The sequence below is a fragment of the Agelaius phoeniceus genome, chromosome 1, assembly GCF_051311805.1.
Source record: "Agelaius phoeniceus isolate bAgePho1 chromosome 1, bAgePho1.hap1, whole genome shotgun sequence".
NCBI classification, from domain to species: domain Eukaryota; kingdom Metazoa; phylum Chordata; class Aves; order Passeriformes; family Icteridae; genus Agelaius; species Agelaius phoeniceus.
This window is the reverse complement of record NC_135265.1, coordinates 137540479-137555344: the sequence shown is the minus strand read 5'-3', so window position 1 is coordinate 137555344 and position 14866 is coordinate 137540479. Positions and strand designations below refer to the sequence as shown.

The following is a 14866-nucleotide window of genomic DNA, read 5'->3' as shown; positions in this document are numbered from 1 at the left end:
AAACCCCCACAAGGATGGGAAAGCTACTTAAAGATGTAAAAAGCAGGTTTTCTAGACTTCAAATAATCTTTCCAGTTTCTTTTTCTAATTTCTATGTACATCCTTTACCATTTTCAAACCTTTCTCAGTAGAATACTAGCTTTGAATCTCCTGGGTATATAAAACTTCTTGTGAGGACTTCTACAATAACCCTGTAACATATCTCTCTGACTCTGATTACATTTACCCTCAGCTCAAACTCCATTTTGGCACATTTTCAAGGTCAAGGTTTGGATATGATTAAAAATTTCCAAGTGCTAGTCTATCCCCTACAAGTAAAATGTGGATATAATTAATACTGTTTACTTTGTTTTCTTTGCAAACAAGAGTTTCTGTTTGTTTGAAATACTTTTTTTCATGTTTTCAGCACTTGGATCAAAAAAGAAATATTTTAATTAATAGCTTTCTACTAGTTAATAAAAAAAAACTGATATTTTCAAAACAGCAGAATCCTATTTGCTTTCAGTTTAAAGAGATATGTCACTAGGAATATTGTTCTTAACTTGCTTGCAGCTGAGACTTTTTTTGCAGCATCAGTACTTCAGAAAGATCAAAGTGGGGTCAGGCTGGAAACAGAGGATTCCCACACAAATGGAGACATACCTTCAGATGGGCACATTTTCCTCCTGGTTCTATGCATAAGAGGCATCTGAGGTTGAAGAATTGTCTGCTGTTATGGTGATGTGTGTTTCCACCTAAAGCTTTTTTTTGGCATGGAAAATAAATGCATGAACATAGAACAGACCTTGGCAGTGCTGCAGTAAAGACAATAATAATTAAAAAAAAAAAAAAAAAAAAAAAGCTGTGGGCCTTCTGGGGCTTTAACCTACTCCACATGAGCATCAGCCTGACTCAAGCAAATCTATTTTATTTGCATAAGAACCGCAGGTCTACACCACTAAATGCAATCAGTCCAACATAAAGAGAAGGAAATCCTGAAGAAATTAGGACAGCTGATGAAGAAGAGGTGTCCTCTTAAAGAGAAAAACAATTATTAAATGCTGCCTAAACAGCCTGATCTGATTCACTGGCCACATGAATATTTATGTGGCAGAAGATACAACAGGAACTGTCCAGGCTTTTGTTCATGGAAAATTGCATAAAATGGGGACACAGCTAACATGTTAATAAACTTAATCCCATCTGCAGCCCTTTTTTGGATGTACTCATTTATTTATCTCATTTATCTCATAGTTGAAAGACACATCTTTTAAAGCTTCCCTATCTGTTGAGAGGGGTGAGATATTTCCACACTTTGGAAATAACTGGCTTTTCTGGCCTTTTCCTTCAGAACAGAAATAAACACAGCAAATAGAATCCAGATACCTAATGTCTACCACCAGGCCTAGCAGACTGGCAAATCCTTGCTATCTCTTCCATCCTCTCACCCCAACCATTTCTAGAGATACACTGCAAATCAAAACAGGTTAAAACCTCCCTTCCTTTGACAGTTGGATGAGTCTCCTGCCCTGGTCCTCAGCCCTGGCAGCAGTGAGGCACAGTGAGCTGCAAACTGCTGCTACTGCTGCCGGTAACTGAGGAGCATCCGTGGGCAGGGGAGTGGGGAGGGGGCAGGGACGAGCTCTGCTGTCCCCCATTCCCTCTGCTCCCAGGGGAGCGCCGTCACCTCAGCATTCACTAAACACCCTGCATTTCTTACTAGGCATCTGCTGCTGCCCGCTGTAATGGCAAAGCACAAAAGGGTAAAACAATCACATCTGGCTTTTGGGTCATTTCGGACAGATGGGCCACTTTCCAAGCATCACAAATTTTCCTAAGTTGAAACATGTCACCGCAAGTTCAGTTGAAGGTCACATTTTTTTTTCTGATTTCAGCTGAGTGCAAAGATGACAAATGTAAGTACAAAGGGAAAAACATCCTGTTGGAACAGTACTCCCTGTTTTCTACGGGTGAGAAAAGTATAGGCAACATTTCAACAACTAAACAATGTGATCCATTGCTGAATGATTGTTTTAAAAACCCATATCCTAATGTGTAACTGAAAAAATTTCAAAGTCTGCAGGAATGCAATATAAAAATAATGAAGAAAAATGCTAGTAATCAAAAATATGCTACTCTGCATTGGTTTGCATAAGGATTATCAGGGGGTTTTAGGCAAATACTTTTTTCACTTTCTCAGCATAAAACTTTGGAAAGGAGTAAAGTATTTTTTCTAACGGATTAAACAAATAAACTGCAGGGAAACTCAGGTCACTTAAATATTAATAGATTTCTTCATTATTTTAAAGCAAATAATCTTACTGAGTTAAGCTTTGTTTAACTCATATTTTGGCTTTTTATTTAGCAAAACAAAACTTTCAGAAAGACACAATTCATTGGTTTAGTGATTGCTGACTGCTGTAGACCAACAGCAGCTCTGCTCTGCTCAACCTTCAGAGAAGGCTCCCTGCCCTGGTAAATGTCCTTTTCACAGCAGACAAGACTGAAACCAGCTTAAAATTATAGTTGTTGAAGATTTCCATGGTAGAGACAGATGTTCCTGGGCATCCACAGAGAGCCTGCAAAACTATTTAATTTATTATTTTTTCACTGTCCATGGCTAACCCTTCTCCAAGACACTGAAACCAAACAACTTTGATGGCAACACCATCAAAGTGTTCTAAACCATGTAAAAAAGACTTGAGTAAACTACTGTTGTGGTGAAGAAAGCAGGGACATCTCCTTCACCAGCTGCAGGGAGGGCCTCCAGTGCCTGCTGTCCCTGCTCAGATGTGCAAGCTCAACATTTCAGTCTTTTGGGAGAGGAGGAATACTATGATTAAATCACCTTTAAAACAAACAAACAAAAAATCCCAATACACTTTGGGCAAAGAAGCCAGGATGGATGATGGAAAGAGGCAAGGAGCAGCAATATGTTCAGGTGACAGCTGAAATCATCAGAGGAGGAGCACCCCTACCCCTGTGTTAACTGAGTTCCCCTTGCACTGATACAGAACAGAAGCACAAACTGCCTCTCTGGTAGCTTAAGCTGTAAAAGTTGGTTTGAAAATGGGTGTGGGACTATAACCTCATGTTCATACTCCTGCTTGCTGGGAGTCTAAGCCTGCTGAAGCATCTGCTTGATTCTGCAGATAATCCCAGCATAGTTTTGGAAGGTACTGAAGTAAAAATAAAGCAACACTAGGAAAAGTTTTGTTGCTTCCTACTCTGATGCATTATGAGTAAAACAAATAAGGCAAACTCCAAACTCCATTGTGTAAGTGCAGGTGGAAGTACAGTCAGACTGCAGGACAGAAGGCACAGGGGAGAGGCACAGGAAACTTTTGGAGAAGTGGCAGATTCAACACACAAACCAGGCTCAATGCTGCCAACAGCAACTGCTAGGACAGCACAGTAAATGAAGGGTACCCAATAACCCACCACTGTCACAGCCAGCTCCTGCCATCTGTGGGGAATGCTGGGCTGGCTTGGCAGGGCAGTTGGAGGGCAGAAAAAGACATCTTAGTGTTGAGGGTGAAAGGAGATGACATATATTAGGAGAACAGAGTTTTGGAGACTCCAAAAGGGAATCTCCTTCTTGTTTCTGCTGTTGTGAGGATTGGAAGGAGGAAAAAATCCTTGTGATCTCTGCCCTGTTGCTAATGCTCTTTCAGTTGTACTCTTCTGCACAAGTCCATTATATTTTAGAGAATGTCAAAGCAGTGGAGTGTCTTTAGGTGCACTGAATTTATGTAGTCAAGCACAAATGACCTGGGCCAGTGCTTTTGGACTTGCAGCCAGCTGAGACTGGGACCCTTCAGGTTGTTTCCTGTAAGCAGAGACTTAGATTCTCTGGTACAATCCTGTCATTTACAAGGAATATACAAAGAAATACTGTTCCCCTGAGCAGGAAAAGGAATCCTGTTATTCTGGAGATCCCAAAAGCACTTAAGGGCTTCTTACATTTCTTCCAGATGAAGGGTCATCAGCTCCAAGGGAATTTCACCCCATCTTGCAGCATGCCCTCTCTCCAAGCTGGAGGGGTGACCTTTTCTGGGGTTTGCCTACTGTCTTCACTGCCATTTTAGCTGCTCAGCCTCAGCATGGAAAGAAATAAAAACAGGAATTTATGGGTGATGGCAACTGAATTATTTACAAAATATTGTTTCATCAGTACATTTTCTCTTACCCCATAATTACCATATTTTCATCCCCTGGATATCCAGTTTATAGACATGTTTATGTTCATGTTCATGTTTATGGATGTTGATGATTGTCCCAGCCAAAATTCATTGAGGGTGTGCAAAGAGCCTTTGAAGAATGCCTGAAACGACTGAGGAAGCTGTACCTCAATTCTAGTGTCACCTGGTGCAGGTACCAGATTGCAGCCACAAACTCATACTCCTCTTTCTCCAAAGATGGCTGAACCAAACCATATTTTCTCTTTATACAGCCTGTAAAGTCTTTAAGTATTGCACTGACCATCCTTCAGTGGTCCTGATACAGATGAGTGCCAGTTCCCACCATCCCACTCACACCTGAGACCAAGGCTGACACACCAAACCATGGGCTGGTGCAGCTGGAGGGGCACTCAACTGTTACACTCCTTGCAGTTGCAATCAGTTTCCCTGTCCCCTTTGGTAGCTCCAACAGGAGCAGGTGCAGGGCTGGTCCCCCTTTGCTGCTGCCACAACACAGGTTCCTCACCACCATCCTGTTGCAGCTCCAAAAACCCTTGCTCCATTCTCCCTTTCTCCTGTCCAGAAAAGGTTTTCAAGCTGTCACATTCATCAACAGCACCAGGGACATAAAGCTAATGCTACTTAAAATATTTTTCAGCAGGGTAAGATACACAGCAATAGGTTCAAATCCACAAATGTCCTGTGGATAGTAACTCCTATCTTGGAATTCACTTCAGTGTCTTTGCCCTTTTTACTGCTATTTGTCATGGGTGCTGGTGCATCCTGCTGCACCAAAATCTCCTGCCTCAAGGACTAAATTAGACAATCTGGGGCAATTCTGCAGACCCCAGCTGCTGTAGTCAACTAATTGAAAATTCAGGGTGTGGGATGAGGTGTCCCTGGGCTGTATTCCTACCCTCTGCTTTGTTATGCTGTTTGCAAAATAGGTGAGGGAAATGTTCCAATCCTGTCCCAGGTTTGCACAGGGCTCTCTGTAAAACCGGGAGCGATTCCCTGATGGATGTGTCTGGGAACCAGTGGGCTGGTGCTGGCTGAGTGCATGTGTGGCCTGGCAGCCTCAGCAGCTCGTCCTGCCATGTCCCAGCAGCCACCTCCACTGCCACATGTGCCAATATAGAGCTTGAAACTTGGCATAGATCAAGAAGCCTGCATGAACAAAGCATTATTACCCAGGACAATCCATATATCCCAAGTTCTTTGAGCACCACAGGTATGAGAGGCAGGGCCTCAGCTGAACACGCCATTTACAGCGAGCAGCAGGGAACAAAAATCTGTGAAGGGAATAAAATGTGACATTTCAGTGAGGGGGATGGGAGGTGGGTGCTGTGGGAGGGAGGACTTCAGGAACAACCCTGGCCATGTCCCAACAGTGGTGTTTCTGCAGATTTCTACATCAGATGACATGGGAAGAAAAACTTAGGTTATGGACAAGGATGGTGAAGAGCCAAGTGACAGCAAAGCCCAGAGAGGTCTTCAAAACTAGAAGGCTTTCAGGTTAAAATCTTTAACTAACCTAAAAAATACATGGAAACAGAAGAACAGAGGGTGAGAATGCAGAAACATGTGCAGTAGTGCATTATGTGGAGAGGCTGGGGCTGCCATGGAGCAGACACAGCCTGTCCCACCACAGGCCGGGCTCAGGCCCTCACCAGCCCCTCACGAGGCCAAGATGGCGGCGCCTCGGGAAGAACAAAAGAGAAGGGGGTAAAAAGCGCTGTGCAGGTAGTGCTGAGTGAGAGGAAAGTAAGAGAAACAGCTCTGCAGGCACCAAGGTCACTGAGGAAGGAGGGGAGGAGGTGCTCCAGACCAGAGCAGGGATTCCCCTGCAGCCACCAGAAAATACCTTAGAGAAGCAGGTTTGTCCTGATGACCCTGGCCCATGGAAAGGCCCCAGAGCGGGGCAGGGAGATGTGTGAGCAGGAGGGAGCAGCAGAGAGGGGCTCTTGTGGACTGGTCATCCCCCCAGTGCTGCCTGGGATGGTGGGGAGAGGTGGAGAAACCAGGAATGAAGCACTGGGAAAAGGGGAAAGAAAGGTGCTGTTTCAATTTTTTAATTTGCTTCCCACCTAAATCTATTTTAGATGGCAACAAATTGAATTCATTTTTACCAAGTTGAGTCTGTTTTGCCCAAGACACTAATGGGGTAAGTGATCTCCCTATCTTTATCTCAGTCCATGTGCTTTTCCATCCTGTTTTCTCCCCCTGCCCTGTTGAGGAGGGGGAATGAGAGAGGGCATCTGGCAGCCAGACAAGGCCAACCCAAAACAGCTTCCTAGTAAAAAAACTCTACAAGAAATGACAAAGTTAGATAAACAAAGGGGAAAGCTTTTGGACAAGACTTCTGAGTTACTTCACAAGAAAAACAGTATGGAAGGAGGGCATGAAGCCCCACAAAGAAATGAAAAGAAAACGGCTGGCTAAGAGCTGGAGAAGAGCAGGTGTCTGGACACAATCTCCCAGTCATGGATGCAATCCAGCTGCAATAGGAGAAAAGTTCTGTCTGGCTTAGGGCAAGAGGACAGGAGCTGAGCATACCTGCTATTATCTTGTATTTTTAATCTCTTTTTATCCAATTTTTCACATACAGCACTATCCACTAGAACTTCTAAACAATTCATTACTTCAGTGTTTTGAAACATGAAGCCTTCTAAAACAAAAGACCATTTACCACGAATCTCATGGAATTTAAACAACTGTACACAATAGGAAAATATTTCACCAAAAGTGATAGAGCCAATATGTATTTATTTCTATATTTATGGGGTTTTTTGTGTACCAAGGCAACAGTTCTCTTTTATTCTAACTATGTGGAGCACACAGAGTTTCCTGGGTTTTGAGACAAAGAAAGCCTGTGAGATCATTTGGTCTGGCTCCCTACAAACACAGTTGTCATCTCTCCCAGTGGTGAGCACAGGGGAGGGTGCATCCCAGCTGGGCTGGTGTGGGTGGCATGGGGAGACCTGTGCTGGGAGGCTCAAAACCCCTCATCCAGCAAGATGTGGCATAGGTCAAGGATGCTGTCAGATTTGTAAGCACCTGAAAAACAGTTTGTGTTACTGGTGTGTCAGCAATATGAGGTTTGATGTGTTTCCATAAGTGGTCCATTAATCTGGGGAAGTGCCATAAATGAGCACAAATAGCACACGGGCATTTGGACGAGCTGCTGCTAGCCCCAGCACTGCCAGGAGCAGTCTCATGCACCACTTCATTCATCTCTCACAAATATTCATTACCTCCACTTCCAGTTCAGCTAATGTCAAAGGATTCATTTGGCATCCATTGGTAAAGGCTGCAGTGCAGGCACCGCTATGAGCAGCTCCAGCTTCCAAGAATGAAGCTAACATATCTTCAGCTGTCTGGCATTCAAACTCAGCTGGCATCTTTGATGAATAATTGGAAACCTCCTTGCCGCAGTCACATTAAACTTATAGTTTAACCTTCATATTACAACCTCTGAAATAAGATTTTGTAGAATAAATATTACTACACAAATGGAGCACTATTTTGTTTTCTTAACATCTTATACAGGCCAGCCTCCTAGGAGGAAACATTTCCCCGCCTTGCACTTCATGAGAAGCTCTTAATCTACAAATGTTTCTATCTGTCCCTGAAAAGGTACAACAGGTCTTCTGTGGGCAGCCAATCTTAGTGGCACAGTCACCTTGGCTTTTTTTTAGGCACAGGCACCCCCCCAGTATCTCTCCCTATCCACCAGGCACAGCCACTGCTCTCTGCCAGCTCCTACCCAGCTCCCCACAGGTCCAGTGGGGAGCTGGAGAATTCCTGTAAACTTCAGGTAGAACCGACACCCTTGAAATGCCCTAATTCCCTGTTTTGTTTTTCATGGACAAGTCAGTGTCCCAATTCCACTTGCAGAGTTTCCATCACAGATGTGGTGGGAATAAGGAACAGTGTGCACAGCATTGACACATGCTGACAGGAAGCTTGCATAGACCAACAGAAATTAGAAGCAAATCACAATCAAAATGTAAGCAAATCAGAAGCAAATAACCTTGAAAGAAGGACCCAAGACTAATCCTTCAAAATCAGAATAATCAAAATCATCATGAGTCCATTATGAGTAGAAGAACTATGAGGCATGCAGTGTTTCATTGCTCCTTATCCAATTTGTGTCTCTAATCAGCACTTTACAGTTGTGGTATAGGGAGTTATGGGAAAAAAATACAGACACCTGAAGTGTTACTACCCTGCTTTAAGGAATCCATATAGCTCCCCTGGAGAAAAAGGCTTAGGGAGAGGTACCCCTAACAGGAACTTTGTTGAGAAAGATTGCCTTCAAGACCAGAACTTTACCAGTGAAGCTCCAGACACTGGAAATTTTAATATAAATCAAAAGCCAAGTGATGTAGGAGTTCTAAACTCATATTTATGTACTTGCATAATATTAATACTGTAGGAGGTAAATATAAACAAAACACAAGATACTTTGCTCATGTCTGTGCTGGATGCCAATTTTGATATTGCTATAAGGTAAGAATATATAAGAATATATATGAAGAGCAGTTTATATTAAATATGTTAAGAGAGGAGATCTCTTCAGGAGGCAAAACAAGCTATACAAGAACTACTATGGTTTCCAAAATACATTTTCTTCTCTGGGCATTAAATAATATTTTCTCTTTTGTTATGAACCAGGGGACTTTCAACATCACCCCTGAATGCATTTTGGAAGGACTTCCTACTTGCCAAATCCCAATCCGAGTTACATTCTGCAAAACCACATTCATGCTACTTCATTAGCTGACTTTGCTTGTAATGATATTTATTTAAGGCTACTTTGGCAAGCCAGGAAAACACGCAGGGCAGAAGGGGAGTGCAGATGCTCCTACCGTACCAGCGGGTCTTTTCTCTCCATGTCAGAAGCTCGGCGTGGAAGCTGCGCTCGGCGCTGGCTCCGCAGCGGCTCCGGCAGACGCGCGGGGCCGGGAGCGTCCCGGGGAGGTCGCGGCTGCCCCGGGCCGGGCCGGCTCCGGGGGTGCCCCGCGGCCCGGCCCCGCTGCGGCGGGGCTGAAGTCAGGGTGCCAGCTGCCCCGGCAGGACAATGGCTCCATTGGGAGATAGCTGGGGGACAAAGGCGCTGCTTTCAGGAATGATTTTATATGCGTACATGTGACCTTTGCCTGAAATGGTTCTTTGGAAAGTGTCCCTGTCCTGAAGCTCTGCTTTCAAATGCAGAACTCTCGGGCTCTTGCTTAATCTGTCCTTCTTTTTTCCTATTTTATTTTGTGCCACAGATGCCTCAGAAGAGGTCATGTGCAGATAACAAGGTGGTGCTGAGCTTTTTCTCATCATTTAATAGAGCTATTCAGCAATGGATAAGATTCCTTTCTTCACTTTGCAAAGTCCTTCACCAGGATCTGCTATCTGGAGCTCCTTTTCTGCTTTTAGAAATTTAACTACAGGCACCCCAAAAGCAGAGCACCCCAATTTCCAATCCCATGCCTTGAGCCAGCCTCCACTGACTAGCACTTCCAAAGACATCCAAGCTCAGGCCGCCTTTGCTAGAGTACATATAATTTTAAATTTGTGCATCCAGATAACAACAGCAGGGCCTTGGGTTTTTAATGTATTGGAGTGGCTTTTATTAAATCAAATTTATTAAATTTTATTAAATAAATTTATTATGAATAAATGTATTTTTAAATTGTTTAATTTAATATGATTTTTAAGTATTTTGAAGGCTTCTTACTTGAATGGGTATGAAATAGTGGCTGTCAATACACAGTATGCATGAAGTCCAAATATCGTGCCAGCTGGGCTGGAGGTGTAGGCGTGAAGACAGAATTTATCACCTTTATCTTGGGATATGGCAGTGAATGCTGCAGGTGAAGTGATGGGCCCTCAGAGTGATTATTTATCAGGTTACAGGGAAAGTTAATAGCAGTGTGACTCTCACGTTAGCCAAATTTTCCTTTATAGGACCTTGATTTTTGCTGTTTATTGCTCTGACAAATTTATATTTGCACTGATATTTTGTGCTGAAAGGAGTTGGGAGTTTTTAATCTATTTTTAGTTTGCAGCAAAATACACTGAACATTTTTGAGATTAAAACAAAGCATGTGTTCTTTTCTATACAAATGTTAACCAAAATTATCTGCTCTGTCCATAAACAGATCTCAAGCTTACATACCCTGGAGCAACAGACCAGATTTTGGGGACCAGGGAAGAATGGCCTTTGTCAAATGAATACATTCATTCATTGCTACCAAATTCCATACAAATTTTGTCAAGTTACAGATCTTTAAGAGATTTATGTGTATGCTGAGCACTGTGTGCAACTTGCTCACACTCAATGGTTGAGCTCTCTGGGGAGCATCTTCTCTGGGTGACTTTGAGGCCCTCACTTACCATGGGTCACAATAAAATTTGTGAATTAAAACAGCAGGTTTATTTCAAAGGAAAGGAGTTTTAAAAGGTGCTCACAGTCCCAGCCAGGTCCAGGAGTGTGGTCATGGCTGTCTTTCATACACCACTCCCTCAGCACAGTTGCACACACAGCCTGCCTCTCTCCCATAAAAAGTGTGGTGTTGAGCATGCTGGGAAAGCAAATTTCTTGTGCTGAAATAAATCTCAGCCCACCCCTCAAAAAACCCCAAACCCCACTGTGAATTCTCCCCAACTATCCTCCCTGTTCCCTACAGCCCCTTCCTTCAAAATAAGTCTTTCAAGAGAGGGAACATTGAGAAGGAGGATAAAAATCAAAGCTTTGAGGAGCTATTGCATAGGTCCTGTCATAAATGAAACAGGGTGTCTGTTGGAAAGACAGCACAGAGCACCTGATAATGCACAGAGAACACAGAAACAGACAGATTTCAAGTTTTTGAGGAATATTAAAATTTCAAAGAATTTTAGATACAAATCCAGTTAGAGTACTACAAGTAATGAATGCAAGGAAATTAACATATACATATATTCTGCAATATCTAAACACAAAATATCTGAGCAAAGGGAGCAAAAAAGTACCAGAGAAGAAGAAACAAACTAGCAAATACACAGATCTCCGCCTCATACATAGCAGGCTGTTCCCAACACTGTGCTCCCTATACTTGCTTGAATTCCATGGGAAAAAAGATGCATCTCACTTGCCTTAGAAGCTAATGTGCAGCCTGCCATGCCATTGACAGCCTTTTAACCCCATGTCACTTAAATCTAATTTTCCTTTTTTTTCTTTGATTTTAGCTTATCACTTTTCATTATTTGTTACACCATGAAAACGAATCTACAGCAGAGGGGCTTAAACTTACTGTTACAAGTGTTCTGTTGAATAAAGACATGTCTACATTATAAACTAAATTATTTCTCCACATTGACAGAGTTAATATATACCTGTATTTGGAGACAAGCACAATTAGTCTCAATTCAGCATGGCTTGCAGGAACTGGCAAGATTTAGCATTTCCCAATATATTCATTGCACTCTAAAAATATTTTGGTCAATCTTGACATCAGTTTAACACCACAACATTCTCGGTCATACAGCTACTCACTTTTGAGTCATACTCAATTAAAATAAATCTTAGGCAACTCTCACTCTGTATAAACACATTCAGGCTATTTAGCAAAACAGATGCTGCTGTCCCTCAGTGTCATGGGGAGCAGTGGGTATTGCTTTAGGTTCTGCTTCCTCAGAATTAACTACCTCAGTTCAAGCAGGAGCAGTGACCTGGGGCAGAGGGACACACACTGATGGAAGCGGAAGCCATTGCCTGTCCTGAAAGGCTTTGGGAATGGATTTCTACCCAAACCCACATAATTTTGAAATGTGTATGTATAAGGAGTTATTTAGCATCCCTAAAAGGTGACCTGTGCAGTGCCACTACCACTCTTTTACAGGCTGTGGCCATCACTTCATTTTCACAGAATCATAGAATGGTTTAGGTCAGAAGGGACTTTAAAACTCACCTAATGAGAAATTCCTTCCTAATATCCAATCTGCACCTGCCCTCTTTCAGTTTGAAGCCATTTCTCCTTGCCCTATCACTACATGCCCTTGTGATAATATCAAAGAGCCTCTCCCTGCAGCATACCCTCAGTGAGCTGTGATCAGAGACATTGGATCTGCTTTCTGGACTCGGCTTTAGGCAGCAGCAAGGCACAAGTTGCTTAGATCAGGGCAGGGCTGCACTTGCACAGGTATAGCTACAAGTAAAACATTTCAGACACCAAGGTCCTATTTTGATCATGCAAAACATCTAAAGTAATGAAAACAGAAGTGGTAACTTCCCCGGTACACTGGGTTCGGATATCAGTATTCAGGAATTTGATTTTACAACAAATGCATTGAGGAGAGTACTCACTATAAGGGGCATAGGCTCATGCTTTCATGTGTAGCTAAGGTTTAATGAAATGGATAAAAAATATTAATTATTTTTCAATATTCAGAACACATAGGAGAAAAGATTGTGCAAGCTCAGCTTTAAAGCAGCTGTTCTCCTCAGAATCAGAAATCTGAACATCTCTTGATCTCATGCAATCAGAGGGAGTAGCAATATAATTAAATCAGGCCACACATTGAGCAACTATATATGGATATATATGGAGCTAACATTAAGATCCTATTTTTAAAAGCTGTGTTTACAGATAAGCCAGACAGAAACAAAGACCTTTTAAACATAACTTCTTTTAATCTCTGCACTTACTGCACTCATTTTAAACAGTATTAATGCAAATAAATTCATCAGAAAATTATATTGGCAGCTTGATATGCCATGGGTATTACAGCACTAAAATCAACCATAAAAACCAGTGCTTCAAAAAAATTGCACTGCAGATAGCCATGAATAAAAGAAGATTGTGACTTACAAGAAATATACAACCCCTCCTCCTGTTAATCTGTTCCATATTTGATCACTGAGCTTGCGTTGCAGTTGAAAAATATCCCGGGGGACTACTTAGTGTGCTGCCTAATCCAGCCATCCACCCCCTGCAAAGCACAACCTCATGCGATTTTGTTTCATTATGAGTTTCTCTGCAGCTCCAATGACCCGGCTCAGTTTCACCTCCAGCAAGCAGATCTGAGCATGAAGAAATAGCTTATGTGGCCAGAACTGTGCAGAAATATGTAATCCTGTACCAGCATAATAGTGTGAGCTGAGCTAATGGAAAAAACATACTTTGTCCAGTTACCTTCTAGGCATGGCTGGAGTTACTCCATCTGCAATCTGAATGGATTATGTGGTCTTGTATCTCTGACTTTGCTTTGGCATATTTTCTTGTTCTTAACCCTTCATTTGCAGTATTACAGCTACATAAAAGCTTTGTTCAAACTCCAAAGCTTTACCACTTCTGTTAAACAATGTTTCTCCTGCCATTAAATGTTTTTTATTTCCAGTAGACTTTGCCCACAGTGGGGATGTTACAGTATCCTTTATCCTCAGTTAAAACAAAAACATGTCTTCCCTCTGAAAAGTCATCAGACCCAGAGCTTCTAAAAATTATCTGTCAAAATATTAATCCTCTTGTCCTGGGCTCTGTTAACCACAGTATACCAGGCCACAAGCAGTTATAAAATATCACAGCTTTACAAACCTGCACCAGCAGGATCCACCTCTGTGAGGGTGTCTGCCATGGGGATTTAGAATGGAAAAGAAATGGCCATAAACTGTAGCCAGGGATAAATGTATATGAGGAGAAAAAGTTTGGATGTGTGAAGAATCATAAAGATTGTAAACTAAGGCTTAGTTCTCCCTGATCAACATGAGAAGACTCTGCATGGGCTGCAGCTCTCCTCTGAGAGAGCGAGCTAGAACTAGCTGAGATAGCTCACAGCTTTATCACTTTGGCCATCATGCAGGGCACTCCAAGCCCTGGATAAGGCCAGCAAAGAGCCACAGGGAAGAACAGAGCATTAGCAGCATCAGCCAAGATCCTGTTCCCTGGCTTGAGGGCTGACACCATGGCTCCTTATCTACCTGTCTTATCACTAAGACATTGCTCTCTACACCTTTCAATCCCTCTCTTCTACTGATTTTCTTGTTCCAAAGACAATCCCTTATGCCCTATCCCAAACAACATCTCTTTAATCTAACACAATTACAACTCCACCTTATTTTGAAGTTCCTAGTCTTGCACAATACATACAAGTGAAGTCAAAGTCTACGTCCTGAACAAGATGTACAAATTTCTTAAATCAAACAGTAACTCACAAATTGTAACTAGGGACCAAGTTAGTAAAATCCATAGAGAAGGGAACACGATAAATTTCAAGGCTGCTCTTACCTGCTACAGAAAATCCAGTGTTGAAACCTGACTATAAAGGCCTGACAAGAGATGCTGCATTAGGAATGAGGGTTATGAAGATTAAATAAAAAATAATATGATGATTACACACTCCCAGATGTTAACACTAATCCATAGGTGACAGTAGCCAACAAACATAAGCAACAAACACAGTCAATATACCCTAGAGAACAGAGGCTTACCCTAGAGAACAAGGCTTACAGACCGATGACTTCCAAGGGTCCCACTGCAGGGTAGGGGTTGAAAATACACATGGATTTGCAGGTGATACACCAAGATCAGCCTTTGAAGCACAGTCAGGAATTTTGACTACCCACCATCTACTGTGCCAGCAAGAAGCTGTTGGTCCAAGCTGTGACATGACCTGGGTTGTAGATGCAGCATTTGTAATTCAAGATCAGGGGGTTGGCCACCATTACTATAGTG

The 14866-nt window shown here is 42.4% G+C and overlaps 1 protein-coding gene across 1 annotated transcript in view; it reads right to left on the bottom strand.

Annotated features, from left to right (window-relative positions):
* The window catches only part of ENPP2 (ectonucleotide pyrophosphatase/phosphodiesterase 2), a 72334-nt gene extending 63105 nt beyond the window's left edge, over positions 1-9229 (bottom strand). Inside the window, exon 1 of the mRNA XM_077188376.1 lies at positions 9037-9229. Coding sequence (XP_077044491.1) covers positions 9037-9057 — 21 coding nt within the window. The 5' untranslated portion in view covers positions 9058-9229. The remainder of the gene's footprint in view (positions 1-9036) is intronic.
* Between the last annotated feature and the right edge of the window lie 5637 nt (positions 9230-14866).